Raw genomic sequence first — 24,329 nt, forward strand, 5'->3', positions numbered from 1 at the left:
CATACATACATACATACATACATACATACATACATACATACACACACACACACATACATACATACATACATACATACATACATACATACATTACATGAATACATACATACATACATACATGCATACATGCATACATACACGTGTGTGTGTGTGTGTGTGTGTGTGTGTGGTGTGTGTGTGTGTGTGTGTGTGTGTGTGTGTGTGAGTGTGTGTGTGTGTGAGTGCGGCTGTCAACTCGTGGATGAGTATGACCATCAGTGACAAAAATTTTTTTAACCTAGATGTTAATGACAGTGTCTATCATCGATGCCCGAAATTTAAAGTCAATAAAAGCGTGCACAAGCACCATCGAGACTCCCAACAACAATGCCAAGTAAGTCCCTGAAACCAGCTAGGGCATGATATCTGGCTTCGCTATGAGGTGGATGTTGTTTTGGTAATTCCCTTCACCTAGTGAGATGTCTAAACAAAGAGTAAGGATCACTCACAGGTGTTGGATGGCCGTTGAATCTACTGGCTTCATCCGCCTTTGACAGGTTTTGTTTTTCGTCCTACAGAGTGCCCAACGAAAACCGCTCTCCTTACCAAGCAAGCTTGAAATGGCTACCTAGTTTAGTCGCCGAAAGCCCGGCCATGAGACAGGTTGTACTGGGACACATGTTACCAGTAACACTAGAACCTGACATAAACATAAATACATATCTATCTACCTATCTATCTGCCTATCTATCTATCTATCTATCTATCTATCTATCTATCTATCTATCTATCTATCTATCTACTATTTATCTATCTATCTATCTACCTATCTATTTATCTATCTATCTACCTATCTAACGCTCTATCTATCTATTTATCTATCTATCTACCTATTTATCTATCTATCTATCTATCTACCTATCTATTTATCTATCTATCTATCTATTTATCTATCTATCTATTTATCTATCTACCTATTTATCTATCTATCTATCTATTTATCTATCTATCTATCTACCTATCTATCTATCTCTATCTATCTATCTCTATCTATCTACCTATCTATCTATCTATCTACCTATCTATTTATCTATCTATCTATCTATCTATCTACCTATCTATCTATCTATCTATCTATCTATCTATTTATCTATCTACCTATCTATTTATCTATCTATCTATCTATCTATTTATCTATCTATCTGTCTGTCTGTTAGTCTATTTGTCTATCTGTCTATCCACCTATCTATCGAGGAATCTTAAATAGACAGAAAGAAGACTGGCAATTGACTATGCATACCAATTACCTTTCTCCAAACCAACGATGTTTATCCAAGGAAAAGGTCACCGAGATAGATAAATAACACACACACACACATACAAAGGACATCTTCAAAAACATTGAATGAACATACAGATTTCCAACAGATTTCTCAACTGTCTCCTCGCCCCCATCCTAGTCTTCTAGCTATTCAAAACAATGAAAGATAATTGACGTACTTAAGAAATATGTTAACATACGCTTCTTTTTTTCTTAATAATAATCTGAAATCGTGTTGGTATAACAATCAATTCTAATGGTCGTTAACCATCATTAATGTAATATTTATTCATGAGCCCTGGAACTCAAAAGGTGGGTTACTGGTTAATATGTAAGAGACTGAGATCACATTATCCCTTAACCGGAGGCCAGTAGCTTTGAGGGGTGAGGACAAGTCGATTATATCAACCCCAGTACTTGACGGGTACTTTTATTTTTGTGAAGCCCGAAGAGATGAGAGGCAAAGTTGACCTCGGTAAAATTTGAACTCAGAACCTAATGAACCGAAAAATATGTCGCTAATCATTTTGTCCGACATGCTAACCCACGTCTGACATCTCACTCCGTTTTCATTACTTCTTTCTGCTGTAGGCACAAGGATCTAACGGGTACTTTATTTTTATCAAGCCTGAAAAGATTAGAGGCAAAGTTGACCTCGGTAAAATTTGAACTCAGAACCTAATGAACCGGAAAATATGTCGCTAATCATTTTGTCCGACGTGCTGACCCACGTCTGACATCTCACTCTGTCTTCATTACTTCTTTCTGCTGTAGGCACAAAGCCTGGAATTTTTGTAGGAAGGGGATTGTCGTTTACATCGATCCCAGTATCTAACGGATACTTTATTTTTATCAAGCCCGAAAAGATTAGAGGCAAAGTTGATCACGGTAAAATTTGAACTCAGAACGTAATAAACCGCAAGAAATGTCCTAAGTATTTTGTCCGACCTGCTAACGACTCTGCCAGCTCACTCTGCCCTTATGGCTTCTTTCTGCCCGAAATTTTGTTGGGAAGGGATATTCGTTTCATCGACCCTAGTATTTAGCTGGTATTTTATTTTATCGGCGAGCTGGTAGAAACGTTAGCACGCCGGGCGAAATGCTTAGCGGTATTTTGTCTGCCGTTACGTTCTGAGTTCAAATTCCGCCGCGGTCGACTTTGCCTTTCATCATTTCGGGGTCGATAAATTAAGTACCAGTCACGCACTGGGGTCGATGTAATCGACTTAATCCGTTTGTCTGTCCTTGTTTGTCCTCTCTGTGTTTAGCCCCTGGTGGGTAGTAAAGAAACAGGTATTTTATTTTATCAACCCCAGCGGATTGTTATAGCAATATAGCGCATATGGAATGCCCTTGTTAATAGAATAGTAACTGTAATTAGTATAATAGCTAGTGTAGTCCTTTTAATAGTTTCAGAGGAAGGCTTAACAGTTTTTCTCTTATATTTAGGTGTTAAATTGTGGAGGCGCGTGGCTTATGGTGAGGGTGTCGGCATCATGATCGTAAGATTGTGGTTTCGATTCCTGGGCCGGGCGACGCGTTCTGTTCTTGAGCAAAACTCTTCATTTCACGTTGCTCCAGTCCACTCAGCTGGAAAAAATGAGTAACGCTGCGATGGACTGGCTTCCCGTCCCGCTGGGGAACACATACGCCATAGAAACCGGGAAATCGGGCCCATGAGCCTGGCTAGGCTTTAAAAGGGCGCATTCATTATTATTTCATTTATTCTATCCGTCTCGTTTTGTGAACCGTTATGAGGTCGTAAGCAAACCAACAACCAGTTGCCAATCTAATTCACTCACAAAGGATTAGTCTTGGTCTGTCCAGGACTATAGTGTAACACAAAACCATGTGTTTGCAAAGCGAGCTTCCTACGTATACAGCTATACCTGCGCCTATGTTTATGAAAACTAGGATATACTTCGTAAAATGCTTAAAATTTGACTATTTTCATTATAGAAATATAGTCGGTTTTTTCCGCTACCAACCACAAAAATTAAAGATAAAATTTACATTTGACAGATATTTGTCCTCATCTTGTTTGTTGTCAACGTATCATTTCGGCTGATATACCCTCCAACCGTCATCAGATATCTTGGGGAAATTTCGAACCTAAGGTTTTTTGTTATTATTATTATTATTATTATTCAGGTCACTGCCTGGAATCCGAACTCGGAATCAGTAGCCCGCGCTCTTAACCACTATACCATATGCCCGTGGGCAATTATGGAGTGAATTTTAGGGCTTATAAATCTAATATTCTCCTATCCTTCCTTAATACCGGTTCCCATATGCTGTTCATATCTGCACTCGGTCTGCTTAGGAGGTTGTTGTGTCCTAGCATATGTGCTGCTTCTTTTAGTTTTCGTATTTTCCAGTGGTGTTCTCTGTCTATTATCTTAACTTCATCCCACAGGGGGAGGTGGTCCCCATTTTTCCATACATGATCAGCTATACCCCATTCTTCAATATCTCCCCGTGTCACAGCTTTGCGATGTTCCTCCACCCTTATTTTGAGGGGGCGGCATGTTTCCCCTTTGTATAACCTACCACAGCTGCATGGGATGGAGTACACGCAGTTCTTGGTCATATTCTCTTCTATTGGTGGTCTTACCCGAAGGAGATATTTGCGAAGTGTTGTATTACTTTTAAATACTGTCCTGATGTCATATGAGCCGCATATCTTTTGTATTTTTTCGGAGAGGCCTTTCACATAGGGTAGACAGACTGTGGACAGTTTATCGGTTTCATCCTCTTTTTTCTTCATACTTGGAGTAGAGAGTATACTTTTGGGGTTGTTGTTGCTTAATACATTGTTACTGACCTTGATCATTTCTTCGTGGTAGGTATCACGATCGCTACTTATATTCATTGCTCGATGTTTTAAGCACTAAGCAATCCCTCTCTTTATATTGCATGGATGGTGGGAGTTGAAGTTGAGGTATTGTCCAATGAAGGTCGGCTGGCGGTATACGGGTGTCCTGAATCCATACTTGGTGCATGTTATTAATACGACCAGGAATGCTAGCTGATTGTCTTTTTTCTTTTTCCACTGTGACCTGTATGGATGGCTTTATTGAGTTCACATGATCTAACAGCACTTGGACATCTTCCTGGTGGGGGTCAGACAAGGGAAATGCTACAGTGGTGATGAAGAACAAGTCTGACTACTCTGAAAAAGGAGTCGTCACTGGAATAATGTTTGCCTTTCAAACCCTCTTTCATGGGGCCGAAGAGGTGATAGTCTGAAGGCGCTAAATTATTCCAGTGACGAGGAAGTGAAAACTGTAAGGAAGAAGTGGCTCAAATAGCAGTGAACAGAATTTTACAGGGGAGTTATACATGCTCTCATTCGAAAGTGGAACATTGCTACTGAGAGAAATGGTGACTACTTTGAGAAGTAGGGATGTGATCCACAGAGGACAAGCTTCACTTTGATGTATGATACATGTTCCTGTGTTGGTAATTATACATGTCCTAAACAAAATGGCATTACTTTTTTGACTCACCCTCGTATTTCGGGACAAATACCGCAGTAATAGGCCTATCAGTGGTGTATATACATTTGATATAACGCATAAATCACTATTTTCAAACATCGTGTTTCTAATGGGAGAAAAATCAGTCTGGGCTCAAACTAAGACAGAAACCTGTTACACACAGGAGTGGCTGTGTGGTAAGTAGCTTGCTAATCAACCACATGGTTCCGGGTTCAGTCCCACTGCGTGGCATCTTGGGCAAGTGTCTTCTGCTATAGCCCCGGGCCGACCAATGCCTTGTGAGTGGATTTCGTAGACGGAAACTGAAAGAAGCCTGTCGTATATATGTATATATATATATATGTATGTATGTGTGTGTGTTTGTGTGTCTGTGTTTGTCCCCTTTGCATTGCTTGACAACCGATGCTGGTGTGTTTACGTCTCCGTCACTTAGCGATTCGGCAAAAGCGACCGATAGAATAAGTACTGGGCTTACAAAGAATAAGTCCCGGGGTCGATTTGCTCGACTAAAGGCGGTGCTCCAGCATGGCCGCAGTCAAATGACTGAAACAAGTAAAAGAGAGTAAAGAGTATTACATCATGACTTCGGGAAAGTAAAAGGAAATTTATTTACCAAATCTTCAAAATTTTTCGAAATGATGTTTTTACTCAATGAAAAATTTTTTTCACAACTTCTGTGGATGCTACCCAGGAATATTTTCCCAGTATGTTTTATGTAAACTCTTAAATAGCTCATCTCCCCTTGAAGTTCATATTTTAAGCATATCAAAGATACATAGGCGCAGGAGTGGCTGTGTGGTAAGTAGCTTGTTTACCAATCACATGGTTCCGGGTTCAGTCCCACTGCGTGGCACTTTGGGCAAATGTCTTCTACTATAGCCTCGGGCCGACCAATGCCTTGTGAATGGATTTGGTAGACGGAAACTGAAAGAAGCCCGTCGTATATATATATATATATATATGTATGCGTATGTGTGTTTGTGTGTCTGTGTTTGTCCCCCTAGCATTGCTTGACAACCGATGCTGGTGTGTTTATGTCCCCGTCACTTAACGGTTCGGCAAAAGAGACCGATAGAATAAGTACTGGGCTTACAAAAGAATAAGTCCCGGGGTCGAGTTGCTCGATTAAAGGCGGTGCTCCAGCATGGCCGCAGTCAAATGACTGAAACAAGTAAAAGAGTAAATGAGAAATGAGTATATCTTCATCCATTTTTGTCTTATGAGACGGATTTTTTTCAAGCTGAGCCGACCGGCAGGGGATCAAGGGATCGACCAAGAAATAAATGGTTGGATAATATCCAGTCTTAACTGGTCTCGCTTGGGAATCCGACCAGAAAGTCGAATGACGGTTGCTTCTAAATAGGACCTTATGGAAGAATGCCCAAGGACTCTACTCCACAATCTCCCGGAATAGTGGGTGAAGATCAATGAGTGTGTGTGTGTGTGTGTGTGTGTGTGTGTGTGTGTGTGTGTGTGTATGTGCACTACATATATCACTATTAAACAAGGTGCAGCGCGTTCAGCCTCAGAATTCCAGGATTCAATTACATATAATATCATGAGAGCAGGATAATTTCTTATTTCTTTATTGCCCACAAGGGGCTAAACAGAGAGGGGGACAAACAAGGACAGACAAACGGATAAAGCCGATTAGATCGACCCCAGTGCGTAACTGGTACTTAATTTATCGACCCCGAAAGGATGAAAGGCAAAGTCGACCTCGGCGGAATTTGAACTCAGAACGCAGCGGCAGACGAAATACCTATTTCTTTATTACCCGCAAGGGGCTAAACATAGAGGGGACAAACAAGGACAGACATAGGTATTAAGTCAATTACATCGACCCCAGTGCATAACTGATACTTATTTAATCGACCCCGAAAGGTTGAAAGGCAAAGTCGACCTCGGCGGAATTTGAACTCAGAACGTAACGGCAGACGAAATACCACTAAGCATTTCGCCCGGCGTGCTAACGTTTCGGCCAGCTCGCAGGATTTTATGTGTGTGCATGTTATTTACCTCTAATGATGGAGGTAATTTTAAGACATATTCCATTTCTGGTGAGTGTAATAAATGATATTCAGAAACAATATCGTATGCATTTTGTTTTCTTCTTCTTCTTTAATAACTTGGCAACTCTGAATTCGTTTTTAAGTTCTACAATAATATAGAGGTGCCAACTTTAAGAAGTAGTTTTGCGATAACTAACAATGTATTCAATGTTACAATTTTCAAAAAAAAAACAAATCGAAAATCAATTATACATCCCGTCCTACAATGTGTGTGTGTGTGTGTGTGTGTATGTGTGTGTGTGTGTGTGTGTGCACGCGCGCGAAGTTTTTTCGACAATATAAATCTAACATGTATATACACACACACACACACACACATATATATATATATATATATATATATATACACACACATACACACATAGATAGATAGATAGATAGATAGATAGATAGATAGATAGATATAGATAGATAGATAGATAGATAGATAGATAGATAGATAGATAGATAGATCATATATATCATTCGCCATGATAGATCGCTAACCACTACACATTCTTTATTTTCTCTCCTTGTTTCTTTCTGTGGAAGAGCGTAGGCTCGAAACGTTAAAGACATTTTCACTTCCCGAGCGTTATACTAATACATCTGTTTGTTTTCTACACCACCTGTCTTCGTCTTTTGTCTTTTTTTTGTGAATTCTCCCTATACACACACACACACACATATATATATATATACACACACACACACACATTATATATATATATATATATATATATATATTATATATATATATATATATTTAAAATAGTATCCATATTCGTTTATATATTTTTTTACATGTGTACACAGGTAAAACACTCTCTTATGTGTCCATATTTGTTTACAGGCGTACTAGGTTTCGTCCATACACAGGTGTTTCCGTTTGTTTCCATGCGTAGAAAGGTATAACAAAGATGGGCCTAGCAGTAGAGTGAGAACTTCATTTGATCGTATTTATCAACGTAATTCGACTAGTGATGATTGTCGATATTCCAATAAGTGAATTTCTTTTCCTGGCGGTACTTAGAGATTATTTCCATCTTGTAATTAAAATGTCTGTTTTGGTGAGGTTGAAGTATCTTCATTAGTTTTTATGAGGTATCATCAAAAGACCAGAGAAATTTTAACGTAGGTGTGCTTGTGGCTGCAACGCAATGAAGACCGGTGATATTGAAGTTTTCAAAGTTATGATCTTTTTACATTCTATATGAGATTTGATTATTATATGACTTGATTATGTTGTAGAAAAATTGCGAGTGAGAAAGATAATAAAGTAAAGCTGTGAAATGAACGCGTTGTTGTGAGGAAAAAATGGGTAGGCTGGCAAGAAATTACACGAGTTAAGTGCGAGCTATACAATAGGCGAAGAAGTAAAATTTGAAGGAATGATGATTGTGTTTGTGGTAAGAACTACATCAGCTGAAACAGGAATGACGTGTGAAATGCAAGAGAGGACTATTGCAAGTGAGGACGAAAGGACACAAACACAGTAATAGAGACTCATACACAAAAAAGACGGCAGAAATTAGTAAGAAAAACTTAATGGTAGAAGCTATATATATATAGAGAGAGAGAACTAAAATCAGTAAGAAGTGGTGAGAATGCAAAGAATATAGAGGCTGTAAAGAATGTAAAGCATTAAAACTTTGTAAGGAGATATCAGAATTATAAAGAAGAATATCCAGAGAATGGTTGAGCAAAATCTGTAACAACAGATGGCGATTGGAAGCGGGAACAGAATCGTTAATTAATAGAACAGCATAATGGAAATAATTGGTTAATAGAACACGCATAACTATAGATATAAAATCTTTGGATGTACAAAGGATGTACAATCATGATTAGCGTGTGCACCAAATTGCACACAACATATACAACCAAACTATACACATACACACACGTGTTGACACATAAATACATTGCAATGCAAGCAAATGCACGCCATATGATGACAAAACCAGAAGATGAGAAAAACAAAGTCAAGATTTGGAGTGTGTATTAATGCCGTGTGGGGAAAAGATGCGAGGTAAAAAGTAAGGTACTGCTCTGAGTGTTTGCAGATTTCGTTGATCCAAAGCGTTTGAAAGCACCATAAACTGAGAGATATCGGAGGAGTAATTTGGTAAGTTAACGTTTCAGGTTACGGAATTGAATACACCAAATTACTTATGGAATTAGTATTTCAGATAAGGACCTCTGTTTTGCCGAAATGTAGTGCACCACAGAGCTTGCAAGTTAAGTGGTGTATTAGTTCAGAGAAAGTACCAAATGGTTCACCCCACTGAAACTAAACTGGTAGAAGTCGTACAGGAGATGAAGAACGAGGTCATCTAGATGGGAAAGAAAAGGAAGTGTCAGGCTGGTTGCGCCCAGATCATATAGATTTTTATACCTTTTGAGAAATAGAAGTAGGGGCTCGAAAACGATAGGGGTGATTACTGGGTTCGGTAGCAGTAAGTTTAAATTGCAAAGTACGGTCTACTGGAATGATTAAATCTCAGTTATAAGACGTTTTGGCGCCGTTTATTTGGCATCGCTGTTTCGATGCTCACTTATTTGACATTAGACGTTTTATTGTTTCTTTCTTCTCTCTCTCTCTCTCTCCTTTCTTTCCCTCTCACACTTTCTCTCTGGATGTGTATCTTTCTTTGTACATGCGTGTGTGTATGTGTGTGTGTGTGTACCCACCTCCCAAATTTCTTTCTCAGAATGTCTACCCTCTCGAATTCTCGACATGCAAGTGATTTGCCCTACTATCGTCAAACTGTAGTATTTCAGATTGTGTGTGTGTGTGTGTGTGTGTGTGTGTGTGTGTGTGTGGTGTGTGTGTGTGTGTTTGTGTGTGCTTGTACATGCGTGTGTGTGTGTGTGCATGTGTGTTTGCCTCCAGTAACGAAAATTATAGTCACTGAAACCGCTTGAATGTCCGTCCGGACAGATGTGCCTCATAGTCAGCGCCTCCAAACAGCGGTACGATAATTGTATCCTTCTGTTAAGCTGTAACGTAGAAAAAAAAATTAAGAACACCTGGACCCTAGGCGGGAACGAGAGCGCGGCAATAGCGCAGGAGATTGATTCATTAAGAGGAAAAACAAAATATTTGCTTCGATTTCGAAATAAATCCACGGTGTTTCCAATAACGTTTTAGTTGGCATCTATCGTTGGCTGGATGTGAGACGGATTTTTGCCACTATGTAAGAGTTACTTAACGATATAGAAGTCTACAAGGTAACTTAAAACTTTTATAAGTTCACTAATAATTGTGTTGTTTTTACTTTTTGTATAAGATATAGGCGCAGGAGTGGCTGTGTGGTAAGTAGCTTGCTAACCAGCCACATGGTTCCGGGTTCAGTCCCACTGCGTGGCATCTTGGGCAGGTGTCTTCTGCTATAGCCCCGGGCCGACCAATGCCTTGTGAGTGGATTTGGTAGACGGAAACTGAAAGAAGCCTGTCGTATATATGTATATATATGTATGTGTGTGTGTGTTTGTGTGTCTGTGTTTGTCCCCCTTGCATTGCTTGACAACCGATGCTGGTGTGTTTACGTCTCCGTCACTTAGCGGTTCGGCAAAAGAGACCGATAGAATAAGTACTGGGCTTACAAAGAATAAGTCCCGGGGTCGATTTGCTCGACTAAAGGCGGTGCTCCAGCATGGCCGCAGTCAAATGACTGAAACAAGTAAAAGATTAAAGGAGTAAGATAGTCCTCTCACTTATCTGACATGTCAAGAATGTAAAAAGATTATTAAATCCGATGTCTTTGTATTGGCCCAAGAGTTGGCGCTTTCGTTATTCCTATAACTTCTCACAACCAATGTACCAGTGCTCTGCAACCGGCATGCCCCAGCACACTGGTGTGCCACGAGACGATGCTAGGTGTGCCGCTGTATAACCTGGATATAATTTTTACCTCTATATTTTTAGTTATAGTTTTAGTTCAGGTGTGCCACCGAATTTTGAAAGGAATATAAGTGTACCACAAATGAAAAAAAGGTCGCGGAGCGCTGATGTATATCAACAAATAACAACAGATACATTGGTTGTAAGAGATGATAGGAATAACGAAGGCTCCAACTCTAGAGTCAATTTGAAGACAAATAAATTATAACAATTGCAGCGTGGAAGGTGTTTGTAAGCCATTTAAGAAACACACAAAAGCCGTTCGATTCACTTCAAAATTTAAGTTTAATTTGAGGAAAATATTTTGACAAATTAAACTTAAATGTTGGGCTTTTGTGTGTTTCTTAAATGGCTTACAAACACCTTCCACGCTGCAATTGTTTTCGTTCCAGCACACGATCTCAGATCAAATCACTTGCTATGCAAGTACATCTCCGTAAATTAATAGTTTATAAATTATTATATGGCGCAGGGGAGATTACTCATATATTGTTAAGAAGTTTAATAAGAGTTACCTAACTTGAATCTCTATGCGAGTTAAAGTGAGATAAATTAATGATTAGAACGACCGTTTGAAAAGTTCTGTTATATTTAAGTACATTACTTTACATCTTGAGTTCAAATACAGGCTATATCGACTTTACCTTTCATCTGCTATGGTCGATAAAAAAAAATATGTATCAAATTCTGTGGTCGATATAATAAAACGCCAATCAAGTACTGTTGGTGTATAATTGATTACACCACAACTAAATGCGTCGTCTTGAGCCTATTATAATTTGTTTAAAATTTTGGCACAATGCCAGCAATTTCGGAGGAGGGGTCGAGTCGATTACATCGACCCGTGCTCGACTAGCACTTAAATTACTGACCTTGAAAGAATGAAAGGAAAAATCGACCTCGACGGAATTTGAACTCAGAACTTAAGGGCGGGCGAAATAACACTAAGCAATTCGCCCGGCTTGCTAACGATTCTGCAAGTTCACCGCCTTTCTTGTGCCGCAGTACGGATGAAAGGCATAGTCGACCTCGGCGGAATTTGAACTCAGAACGTAGCGGTAGACGAAATACTGCTAAGCATTTCGCCCGGCGTGCTAACGTTTCTTATTTCTTTATTGCCCACAAGCTAGGGCCGACTTCACCGCACGTGGATCAGCCCCTTCCTTCGCATAATTCGGTAATTTTTAAATTATGTAATACAGTTCAAATCCCACCCCCGTTAGGGGGAGGGGCACAAAAATAGTCTAAAAGACTATTACAATTCAAAAATGTTATTCACACACGAAGAAAAAAGCCACAATGGCCAAAGTTCAGTATTTTTGCGAAAGTGTTAAATTATTGAATTATTCCCAGGTAAGACCGGGGAATAAAACAGTTCAAAAACGTTCGAATGTAACTCCTTGTTTCAAAGGTAACAAATCCAAAATGTAATTACTCTTTTACTTGTTTCACTCAGTTGACTGCGGCCACGCTGGAGCACCGCCTTTTTAATTGAGCAACTCGACCCCGGGACTTATTCTTTTTGTAAGCCCAGTACTTATTCTATCGGTCTCTTTTGCCGAACCGCTAAGTAACGAGGACATAAACACACCAGCATTGGTTGTCAAGCAATGCTAGGGGGACAAACAGACACACAAACACACATACATATATATATACATATATACGACAGGCTTCTTTCAGTTTCCGTCTACCAAATCAACTCACAAGGCATTGGTCGGCCCAGGGCTATAGCAGAAGACACTTGCCCAAGATGCCATGCAGTGGGACTGAACCCGAAACCATGTGGTTGATTAGCAAGCTACTTACCACACAGCCACTCCTGCGCCTATGTAATATCAACAAAACAGCAACAATGAAGCAGTAACAACAGCAAAAATTCTTACCACGAGGAAAGACAAGTGTTGACTCTTGTAAGGTAAGCAAGCTACTTTATTTTATTAAATTTGCCACAAGGGCAGCACACAGGGAGTAGCTTGCGGGCTGGACACAGACAGTAATGGGATGAATGATAATGATACAAGGATGATAAGGATGGGAGAAAAGAAAAGTGCCCGCCGACTTTCGCTTCTCTAAAACATTGTTCCTTTTTCTTTTCAAATCACATAATCTCTCTATATATAAACGGCAGTTTGTCTGTGTGTGTTTCTGTGTGTCTGTTTGGTTGTACCCTCACCCTGACCACGGCTTTCAACCAATTCTGATGAAACTTGACACACACATAGCCCAATGTCATAATTCAAAACTAACGCAGCGAAAATTTTGAAAAGTTCCCCCAGTTCTGAAAAAGATCAATAAATTCGACATGGGGTCGACAATCAGAAACACAAACCACAGATGGTCTAGGGGACGCAACTCGACCTTTTTAACTATCAAAAAAAAAATTTACAATCATTTTTTTTCCCATTTTTTTTGCTATTTTTTGGCTATAACTCTCTAAAAATGCTTTATAGTTATTTCCCTTACAAACCCGAGCAACGCCGGGCGATACTGCTAGTAAGGCTATAAAACTCTTACACAGTTCAGTAAATAGACACACACGAGGCAATAATCGTCTTACTTTTTATATAAAAAAAAAACCAGTCTTTTTGAGGTGTGGAAGCACTCCGTCGGTTCCGACGATGAGGGTTCCGGTTGATCCGATCAACGGAACAGCCTGCTCGTGAAATTAATGTGTAAGTGGCTGAGCACTCCACAGACACGTGTACCCTTAACGTAGTTCTCGGGGATATTCAGCGTGACACAGAGAGTGACAAGGCCGGCCCTTTGAAATACAGGTACAACAGAAACAGGAAGTAAGAGAGAGAGTGAGTTGTGGTGAAAGAGTGCAGCAAGGATCACCACCATCCCCTGCCGGAGCCTCGTTGAGCTTTTAGGTGTTTTCGCTCAATAAACACTCACAACGCCCGGTCTGGGAATCGAAACCGCGATCCTACGACCGCGAGTCCGCTGCCCTAACCACTGGGCCATTGCGCCTCCACCTTTTTGAAGTAATACAACTCTTACAAAAATGTTCGGCAATTCCAACTCTTCTGTCCGACCAGGCTCATCGCTTCATTGAAGCACCTGGTCAGTTTCAAACTTGAACATTTCATGCACAGATCGGTCTCCCACATGACCTCCGCAGCCACCTTGCGAAGGCCACTCAGGGTCTTCCGTGCAGGACAGAAGCCCCTCCCACCGGCCCTTCCTTTCAATTTTGCCAATTACACTCTGCAATGTCCCTCCCTTGTGAAAGAGGACCACAAATTCCTCCTCCAGCGGCACACCCGCCGAAGGAGCATCGGGACACGCCGGCAGCGTGTCACAAACCGCTGGAGGGTGGTGTTCCTCTGCTGTGTCCAGCAGGTCCTCCCTTCCTCCCGCAGCCCTCGGGTCCTTCGGTGGGTTGCCAGCCTTTCGCTTTCGTTTTTTCGAGGTTTCCACCTCCCGACATCCTCCTCCTTCTCTCCCTCCAATGAGGGAGCAGGAAGTGATGCCTCAATTAACTGCTCCAAGACCCTATTTTGGTCATTGGGGCAGTTTTTGATGTGGCCGGTTTCTAGGCACAGGTGACATTTGGGGGGGGGCGTCCCTCGAGCATCACCGGATACCTAGACCCGGCCATCCTCAAAAAATCTGGGAAAACCAGACTTTCAGCTGATTGGGTCCATAGAGTCAAAACAGCTTTTGCCCCCTCCCAATCAGCCGCTGGTAGCATTTTTACATTGAGCAACTTGGCACTGCTACCACCCAGACCCCGTCGGATAGAATCCTTTATCCACTCAGGCTCAATTCCAGGTGGCAAACCGCAGAAGTGGGTAGAATTCTTCACATATGATGTTGACTTACCTGCTACTGGAATGATTATATCCACAAGGAAGTGGCTCAGTGGATGACATGCCAAACCCCTACTGCTCATTATGGGTCTTAATGGAATACCATCCTTGTGAATCTTAGGGAAACCGTACATGACAATCTTAGGGAGACTGTAATTGCCCACAGGAATATAGCGTAATGGTTAAGAGCGCAGGCTACTAAACCCAAGATTTCAAGTTCAATACCAGGCAGTGCCTTGAATAAATAATAATAGAAACATCAGCAAAAAATACCTTAGGAGTAAGAACCCAGGGTTGGGTTCAAAATTCCATTAGGACACCTGATCAAGGCTGGAGAGTAAATCAGCTAAAATGTTAAGGTAACAACAAAGATGAGGACATATATCCATCCAATATAAATGTACAAAATTCCTCATCTCTAAAATATAGAACAGTAAAAACAGATTTGTTATAGTTGGACTTGTTTTCAATATTTTATTATTAGCAACAACTATTGTCTAGCCAACTTATGCTTATCTGGCTCTTCAGCAGATAATACTCAGTCTCTTATCCATAGCAGGGTCACATTAGACATAGGGTAATTTTTTGATATATTTAAAACTGAAAAAAGAAGCACATTTTATATGCTAGCAAATATGGGTTTTTTTTTTTTTCTTCAGAAAATACTTTACCACAGCTTCTCTCTTGCGTTAGTGCACTTGAAATTCATTTATTTCTTTGAGAGAACCTTTTATCATGGATATTAGTGACATAGCTACTCTTTTGTATTAGTGCATGTGTGAGTAATTGGGGTATTTCTATGAGAGATGCCAGCGCCGCCTCGACTGGCTTCCGTGCCGGTGGCACGTAAAAAGCACCCACTACACTCACGGAGTGGTTGGCGTTAGGAAGGGCATCCAGCTGTAGAAACATTGCCAGATAAGACTGGAGCCTGGTGCAGCCTTCTGGCTTCCCAGATCCCCGGTCGAACCGTCCAACCCATGCTAGCATGGAGAACAGACGTTAAACGATGATGATGATGATTACAGATATGGTTTCTATCCTGTATGAATTTTTCTGTGATTAAATAAATGACCATATTGAGCGAAAGAACTACCACAGATATTACACGGATATGGTTTCTCTCCTGTATGAATTCGTCTGTGTTTAATTAAGTTATCATTTTGAGAGAAAGAACTACCACAGATATCACAATGATATGGTTTTTCCCCTGTATGAACTCGTTTGTGAGTATTTAAATTAGAATTCTGAGAGAATGATTTACCACAGATATCACATTGATATCGTTTTTTACCTGTGTGAGTGTATATGTGCTTAGTTAAGTCACTACTCGAAGAGAATGCTTTATGACAAATATCACAGTCATATGGTTTCTCTCCTGTATGAATACGCTTGTGACTGGTAAGGTTGCCCTTTTGATTAAAAGATTTACCACAGATATCACAGCCATATGGTTTCTCTCCTGTATGACAATATTTATGCACAGTCAAGAGACTTGCAGAAAAGAATGATTTACCACAGATATCACACCGATATCGATTCTTACTTGTGTGACTGTATTTGTGGTTAGTCAGCTCACCACTTGAAGGGAATGCTTTGCCACAGATCTCACAGCGATATGGCTTCTCTCCTGTATGGCTACGCCTATGGATGGTGAGATTACCTTTTTGAGAGAATGATTTACCACAGATATCACAGTGATGTGGCTTCTCTCCTGTATGACTGTATTTGTGTATAGTTAAAGAACCTTCATAAGAGAACGCTTTACCACAGATATCACATCGATGTGGTTTCTCATTTGTGTTAATGCATTTGTGTTTAGTTAAATCCCTTCTTCCAGTGAATGCTTTACCACAAGTATTACAGTGATATGGTTTTACTTCAGCACAAACACGTTTGTGGGCAATGAGGTTAACTTCTCGAGAGAATGGCTTTTTACAGATATCACAGTGGTATGATGATTTTCCCATTATTTTTGGCATCTCTTCAGAAAAATAAAAATCCGTTCATTAAATTAATTTTTTTTTTTTTTCTCAATTCATGAGTATTTTCCCTAACAAATATACCTTCTGTTTTCTTTCCATTAACTGCAATTTTTGTCATTGGTTGCATATGCAGAAAACACCTTTGTAAAGTTGTCCAAATTTAATTTGAGTACAAAATCAGTCTCTATTCCAAGACAGTGAAGAAGTGGAATGTTGCTGTTAATCCAAGTTCAGAAAAAAATATTTCAGTGTAATTCAACATGGATATATGAAAACAAGGTTGTGCCTGTTCTGTATAATGTCCTTTAGTCAATAAAAGATGATAGCTGTTGAAGATGCCTCTGAAGTTAAAAATTATTTAACTCTGATGTTGTCCGATATCCTGAAATAGAAAAATAGTATAAGATATAGAAGACACAAATTTTACCACATTATTATACTGTTAAACAAAAGATATATACACTTACTAGGACAACTGAAATCATATATAATGATATGTGTGTGTGTGTGTGTGTGTCTTACTTGACTTCAGTCATTAGACTGCAGCCATGCTGGAGCACCATAGTGATGGCTTTCCTCAAATAAATTAACCCTAGTACTTATTCTATTAATGCCTTTCACCAAATCACTAAGGTACCGGGACATAAACAAACACTGGTTGTCAAGAGGTAGGCAGGGACATATACACAACCACACATATATATCCAGTATAAGCAATTGGGGCAATATTAAATTAAAATAGCCCTCTATGTATCATACTTAATGTATACGCTGCCAAAAGGCCAGTTACAGTGGTATTTGTCTTGAGATAACATCTCTTATGGATGCTGAGACCCCCTTCGGTTATGACTGACCATGGAATTGCACCTACAAAGTTACTCTCCCAGGCACAAGTCTGGGCAAGGTTGTTTATGGAAGACCTGCAGTCACCCATGCATACCAGCCTCCTCTCTCCACGCCACCAGCGTTATCCAAGGGAAAGGCAAAGCCGATACAGCTTGGCACCTGTGATGTCGCAACTCATTTCTACAGCAGAGTGAACTGGAGCAACGTGAAATAAAGTGTCTTGCTCAAGAACACAACACACAGCCTGGTCTGTGATTCGAACTCACAACCTCACAATCGTAAGCTCAACGCTGTAACCACTGAGCAATGTGCCTTATGGATATATGGTGTTAAAAACACAATGAGCCAATTACTTGAAAGTTAAACCAAAGCAGATTTTCAAAAATTTCTAAAATGCCTGGGAAAACCCCTATAGAACTGCAAAACTATGTTGAAATGGTGCATTTTTGACTAAACATTGACACTGAGACAATTTCTTCCAAATCTACACAATTTGGAAGATATCGAAAATATTAAAAAATATTGCAAATATCAAGGTATTATTAGGTTGTCCCAAAAGTTTGTAAACACTTGCGAAAATTGAATTTTTACTCGCCAAGTACTAACAAAAACAACAAATTATTCCTCAAAATAAAGACCATTATTTTCCAAGACTTTCGACGAACTTTTGGGACAACCTTACATTTATTCATGCACAAAATTCACCTGCTTTAATGCGTGAAGTTTAAGTTAAGGAAAAAAGCATGTATTATTTTCAAACTCATTTTTGGAAGCATTTTGAAATTGAGCCAATGTCAAATGCATCACATTTTGGGCATATCTTTTTTTTTTCTTCCCAGCAGCAGGTGAACAAATTTGATATAATTAAATATTGTCAGTTAGAAGTGTACCAGGATGATTTATAGGGGAAAAACTGTCGAGGAATCTGGCCAAAATTTTGTGGGGCACAAAAAATGTCATGTAAGTCGTGTGACGTACGTGACGAACCTGAAAAGCTCATGGACAAGGAAAAGTCACTAACTACAACCATTTGAGTGTAGTGTGCCATATCCCTTTACTTTTGATTTTGGTGTCGATGCTTCCTTCTTCTCAATAGCCACACGTTTCTTTTTGTCTCTGCAAGCATGCTGCCTAACCCGATCTTTTTTCCTTTGTTCCCGCAGTTCAGATGGGCTCATCATGGCCCTGTTTCCATTCCGTAACAAGCGCAATCGTTCGTTTTCCTTTTTCTGAAAGTCTGGATCTTTAGCCTTTTGGCGCTGTCGTTGAAGGCGTTTTCTCTCAGCTGGAGTCATAGCTTTCTTGTGACTGGTCTCTTCCATGATTTCTAAAATTCAATCAGGAGAATAACATTTCAGGATTAAATGGATGAATTTTTGTTAGTCCTGGCAAATAATTTGTATTTATTTTCACTCAGCAAAGAAATGTGAATAATAAATTATTTCATCCAATTACTGGCTACTGAAATGATTTAGATACACATGAAGGCAGATAGGGTAAGCAGGGTTGCATGGCACACACAATACATATCATTCATGTGCAGTTAACACATACAACTGCCAGAATAAATTGTCCTTTGTGGCATATGAATGTCTTCTGTGTTCATTATTATTTCAATTATTAAGGCTGCGAGCTTGCAGGATCATTACTGCACTAGACAAAATGCTTGTATAAGGGCAGCGAGCTGGCAGAATCGTTAGCACGCCGGGTGAAATGCTTAGCAACATTTCACCTGCCGCTACGTTCTGAGTTCAAATTCCTTCGGGGTCAACTTTGCCTTTCATTCTTTCGGGGTCGATTGAATAAGTACCAGTTGCACACTGGGGTCGATATAATCAACTTGATCCGTTTGTCTGTCCTTGTTTGTCCTCACTGTGTTTAGCCCCTTGTGGGTAGTAAAAAAATAGGTATTTCATCTGCCATTATGTTCTGAGTTCAAATTCCGCCGAGGTCAACTTGGCCTTTCATCTTTTCAGGGTCGATAAATTAAGTACCAGTTATGCACTGGGATTGATGCAATCGACTTAATCCCTTTGTTTGTCCCCTTGTAGGCAATAAAGAAATAATTATCTTTTTTTGAAATTTCAAGCTCAATGTAAATATACACCAAGAGGCTCTTTATGCTGCTCTGGAGAAATTCAGAGGAATTAGCTGTTAATATTTTCAGGTGAGTTCCAGGGAGGTTAACTTTGCCTTTCATCTTTTTGGGGTCAATAAAATAAGTACTAGTCATGCACCAGGGTCAATGTAATCAACTTAACCCTGCTCCAAAATTGCCAGCCTTGTGCCAAAATTTGAAAATATTTTCAGGTGAAAAAAAAAAGTTTTATGTAATGTCATATATGTCACACTTTTTGGATCCTCTTCAAAAAAGTCAACATACATTCCAGATAAAAAAAAATTTGTTTTATACTTGCCTGGGAGATCAAACTTTACAGTGAAAAACAATATAAGTCAATACAAATTGAGCATGTTCAAAATTTACAGCTTAAAAAGTTGTCTCTGGCTATTATGTATGTAATGTGAGACTGACCCAATAACTATAAAAGTGAAACATGCTTTTCAACAATGCATACACATTAAATACGATACAGATGGCTATTTTAATTTTTTAATAGTGCCTCAATTGCAGATATCAGATTTTTATTCAGCTGGGAAGCTTTTATCTCTTTTACTTGTTTCAGTCATGACTGTGGCCATGCTGGAGCACCGCCTTTAGTTGAGCAAATCGACCCCAGGACTTATTCTTTGTAAGCCTAGTACTTATTCTATCGGTCTCCTTTGCCGAACCGCTAAGTTACAGGGACGTAAACACACCAGCATCGGTTGTCAAGCGATGTTGGGGGGGGGGGACAAACACAGACATATACACGATGGGCTTCTTTCAGTTTCCGTCTACCAAATTCACTCACAAGGATTTGGTCGGGCCGAGGCTATAGTAGAAGGCACTTGCCCAAGGTGCCATGCAGTGAGACTGAACCTGGAACCGTGTGGTTGGTAAGCAAGCTACTTACCATGCAATCAGTGAATATTCTATTCACTGTTTCTTGTATCAGAGGTGACAAGTTCTTGTCCGAGTATGTGGCTGGCTGACAGCATGTGCCATTGAAAAGGCTAAAAGGTGTCTGGTGTTCTTGCTACTTATTGCTGGAACAAACGTTTGTCTCTCTGCTATTTGTCTTAACACAGCATGTCCATAAGAAACGCTATTTCAGGACAAAATCACAGTAACTGGCCTATCAACATTAAAAATGCTACATAGTTGGTGTTCCTGGCTTTAAGGGTATCGCAAAAGGCCTGTTCGGAAGCCCAACCTTCTAAGTTCTTTTACAGGGCTTAGAAAAACTGAAGGACCGCTGCAACAAGTGTGTGAATCAGAGGGGAATATGTTGAATAAAATAACATATCTTCCTGTATTTTCTTTTACCCAAAGCCATTTTTTTCCTGACCCTCTTCCATTTCTTTTTTTATTTTCACTTTCATTTCTGAGTTCCCATTTTGATACTCTTTTACTCGTTTCAGTCATTTGACTGCGGCCATGCTGGAGCACCGCCTTTAGTCGAGCAAATCAACCCCGGGACTTATTCTTTGTAAGCCCAGTACTTATTCCATCGGTCTCTTTTGCCGAACCGTGAAGTGACGGGGACGTAAACGCACCAGCATCGGTTGTCAAGCAATGCTAGGGAGACAAACACACACACACATATATATATATACACATACATATATATGACGGTCTTCTTTCAGTTTCCATCTAACAAATCCACTCACAAGGCACTGGTCGGCCCGAGGCTATAGTAGAAGACACTTGCTCAAGGTGCCACGCAGTGAGACTGAACCCAGAACCATGTGGTTCGTAAGCAAGCTACTTACCACACAGCCACTCCTTTGACCAAGATATTTTAAATTGGTTAATATCTAGATCCGCACCCGGGTGGGAAAAATGGAAAAGAATATGTGTAACAGGTGTAAGGCATCGTATATTGAAGGAATATGACATATTACACATATTCTTTTCCATTTTTCCCACCCGGTCGCGGATCTAGATATTAACCTTTAAATTTTTGTTGCATTTCTGATGCCTAAGGATGGACATTGATATGTATAAGACTTTTTTCAAACGTAACTTCTGGAGAATTGGAGAGGCAAATTTACTTTTTCTTGTCAGACTCATTTTGACCTAGCTAAACTTGTCTTTTATATATATACTCAAAGAGAAGGAGATATTCTTCTGAAACAGTGTTCTGAATATGTTATAGTGATTTTGATGCATCTAGGGGTCATTTGCTTAGCTGATACAGTTTTTAGTAAGGCAATGAACATTTGTAAATTTTATTTTTTCTCTTAGTAAAGAATTCCTCATTCTGCCCCACCACCACGCTATAGAAAAATATATTTTACAAACTGGCAACAGTGAAAAATAATCACAATATAAAAAAAGGAATTTCATTTTAATTGTGAAAAGTACTATTAAGTGGGACTGGGAGGGGGTGTAACATTTTTTTTCATTCTTTCTTTTTCGAATAAGAGTTTCAGAATGTGAATTAACGAAAGAGAAAAAAAATCATTTGCTGCTCCTAAAGTACGATGAGGGATAAGTGCGGAGCAAGACGTCTGAAAAACGGTTTTTTTGTCAAGTGTCCTCCCTGCGCTCCCAGTGTTTTGAAACGTGGGAAACTAAAATTTGTAGAAAAATCCACCTAACTAACAATTATAAATAAATAAATGGCGTAACTTCGGTACACGACCCAGAAGTACCGAATACATTTCAAGAAAGTATTTTTTTATATATATATGGGGAGTTAGGGTTAGGGTTTCTGAGCGTAACTTCAGTATAGGTACCGGATACATTTCAAGAAAGTGTTTTTTTTTTTCGAGGTCGACTTTGCCTTTCATCCTTTCGGGGTCGATAAATTAAGTACCAGTTACGCACTGGGGTCGATGTAATCTACTTAACCCCTTTGTCTGTCCTTGTTTGTCCCCTCTGTGCTTAGCCCCTTATGGGTAGTAAAGAAATATATATATATATATATATATATATATATATATGGGGAGGGTTAGGGTTGGGGTGGGAGAAAAGGGTTTCTGTTATCTTCAGAAATGTAAACAAAGCCACTTTGGTGGCTTTGTTTACATTTCTGAAGATAACAGAAACCCTTTTCTCCTAACCCTAACACAAACCCGTTCCGGTACTTACGGTACCTATACCGAAGGATCGCCAAATAATTAAACGGAGAGGATAGACAGATTTTGAAAAACATTTCTTTTTTTATTTTTATATCTCCTGCCTCCTCCGTCCGTCGATGTTTTGAAATGTAGGATACTATAGAATGTAAAAAAAAATTCTGAAAGAAACGGAGAAACTACGATTTATATGTAAAGGTGTTTTTTGAAAGACTGCTTGCCAGTTAATAACGAAGAATTGCCGAAATCTGTAAAATACGTGGATAATACTTACTTAAAGATGCGATCATCAGATGCAATAACGATGTACTTGGAAGGATTTGGAATCAACGAAGAAATTGATAGACTCTGCAGAGCTGGCAACTATTTCTTACAGAATATCCCTATTTTCTTCTACTTGATACACAATCTTATAAATTAATTACAGTAGTTAATTAGTTATTTGTAACATTGTGTAAATGAATGAAAAGAGAAAATTTCACAACAGCATGCTGCTTTTTCAGTTTACCGGAAACGTCTTTGATCGTAAGAAAGAAATTACCTCTAATCAGAAAAGAGTGCTATACGGCTTCCTGTTGTTAAACGCATGCTCAGATCTGACCCCCAATTAAAAGACATTGTTAACCCTAAAAAATACTATTGTTGCTTAACCCGGTGGTTAGATCTGATACCGAAGTAAACGACGGTATTAAGTACCAGTTACGCACTGGGGTCGATGTAATCGACTTAATACCTATGTCTGTCCTTGTTTGTCCCCTCTATGTTTAGCCCCTCGTGGGCAATAAAGAAATAGGTACTACTTAAGAAGAATGGTCCCGGTGCGCGCACTCGCGCATCCGCGCTAGCTAGTCGTGACTAGTCGATCCTACAACACCTACCTTGTAAAGTAAATTAAAACACAAAATAAATAACTTTTTTTTACACAAAGTAAATAATTTTTTTAAACAAAATTAATAAAACACAAAAACAAAAGGTAAATAATTTTTTAAACAAAGTAAATAAAACAAAAACACAAAGTAAGGATCGACTAGTCACGACTAGCTAGCGCGGATGCGCGCACTGGGACCACTCTTCTCAAGTAGTACCACAAATGACAAGCAAATCGTTGGGATGTACGCGTCCAAGAAGATGAGTGACAACAGGTGGGGGAAATAGCTAAGAGCAGGGATTCTTGGAGACAGCAAAAGAAACCGAGAACGGCAATGTGCAATGGTGAGATTTGACAGCCCGATGAAATAATTTTCACAATAAATTATGATATAACCCTAATCTACACCACCTGAAATGTATCACTAGAAAATTTTATTAAAAAAAAAAAATATGTATTTTTCAGAAAGTTATGAAGAAACAAAATCAACGAAGCACATATCTGTAGTTATGCCCGAGACAATAACTAAAGATGTGGGTCTATTTCAATACTTTCACCCGCACGATTTTCACTAAGACAAAAAAAGCCAAAAACTCGGATCTTTGTGTGGAATCAAGTACTCTGACCTAATATGGCGCAAATCCCTTATTTTTGTTCAAACTCCTTATTTTTTCGCAACCCACCCCTACCCTTTTTTTTTTAGGAGTGACTGTGTGGTAAGTAGCTTGTTTACCAACCACATGATTCCGGGTTCAGTCCCACTGCATGGCACCTTGGGCAAGTGTCTTCTACTATAGCCTCGGGCCGACCAAAGCCTTATGAGTGGATTTGGCAGACGGAAACTGAAAGAAGCCCATCATATATATGTAT

General features: G+C 39.5%; 1 protein-coding gene across 6 annotated transcripts in view; it reads right to left on the minus strand.

Annotated features, from left to right (window-relative positions):
* The window catches only part of LOC115218302 (zinc finger protein 239-like), a 44,009-nt gene extending 20,900 nt beyond the window's left edge, over positions 1-23,109 (minus strand). The window contains exons 1-4 of one of the 6 annotated variants that reach the window (XM_036508361.1): positions 22,866-23,097; positions 18,395-18,734; positions 15,664-16,943; positions 15,025-15,383 (exon numbers count right to left, since the gene is read on the minus strand). In XM_036508361.1, the coding sequence (XP_036364254.1) occupies positions 15,331-15,383; positions 15,664-16,558 (948 nt within the window). In that variant the 5' untranslated portion in view covers positions 16,559-16,943; positions 18,395-18,734; positions 22,866-23,097 and the 3' untranslated portion in view covers positions 15,025-15,330. The other 5 variants (XM_036508358.1, XM_036508356.1, XM_036508359.1 and 2 more) reach the window with 5 other exon arrangements.
* Between the last annotated feature and the right edge of the window lie 1,220 nt (positions 23,110-24,329).

This window comes from Octopus sinensis, linkage group LG13, assembly GCF_006345805.1.
Source record: "Octopus sinensis linkage group LG13, ASM634580v1, whole genome shotgun sequence".
In the NCBI taxonomy this organism is placed as follows: Eukaryota; Metazoa; Mollusca; class Cephalopoda; order Octopoda; family Octopodidae; genus Octopus; species Octopus sinensis.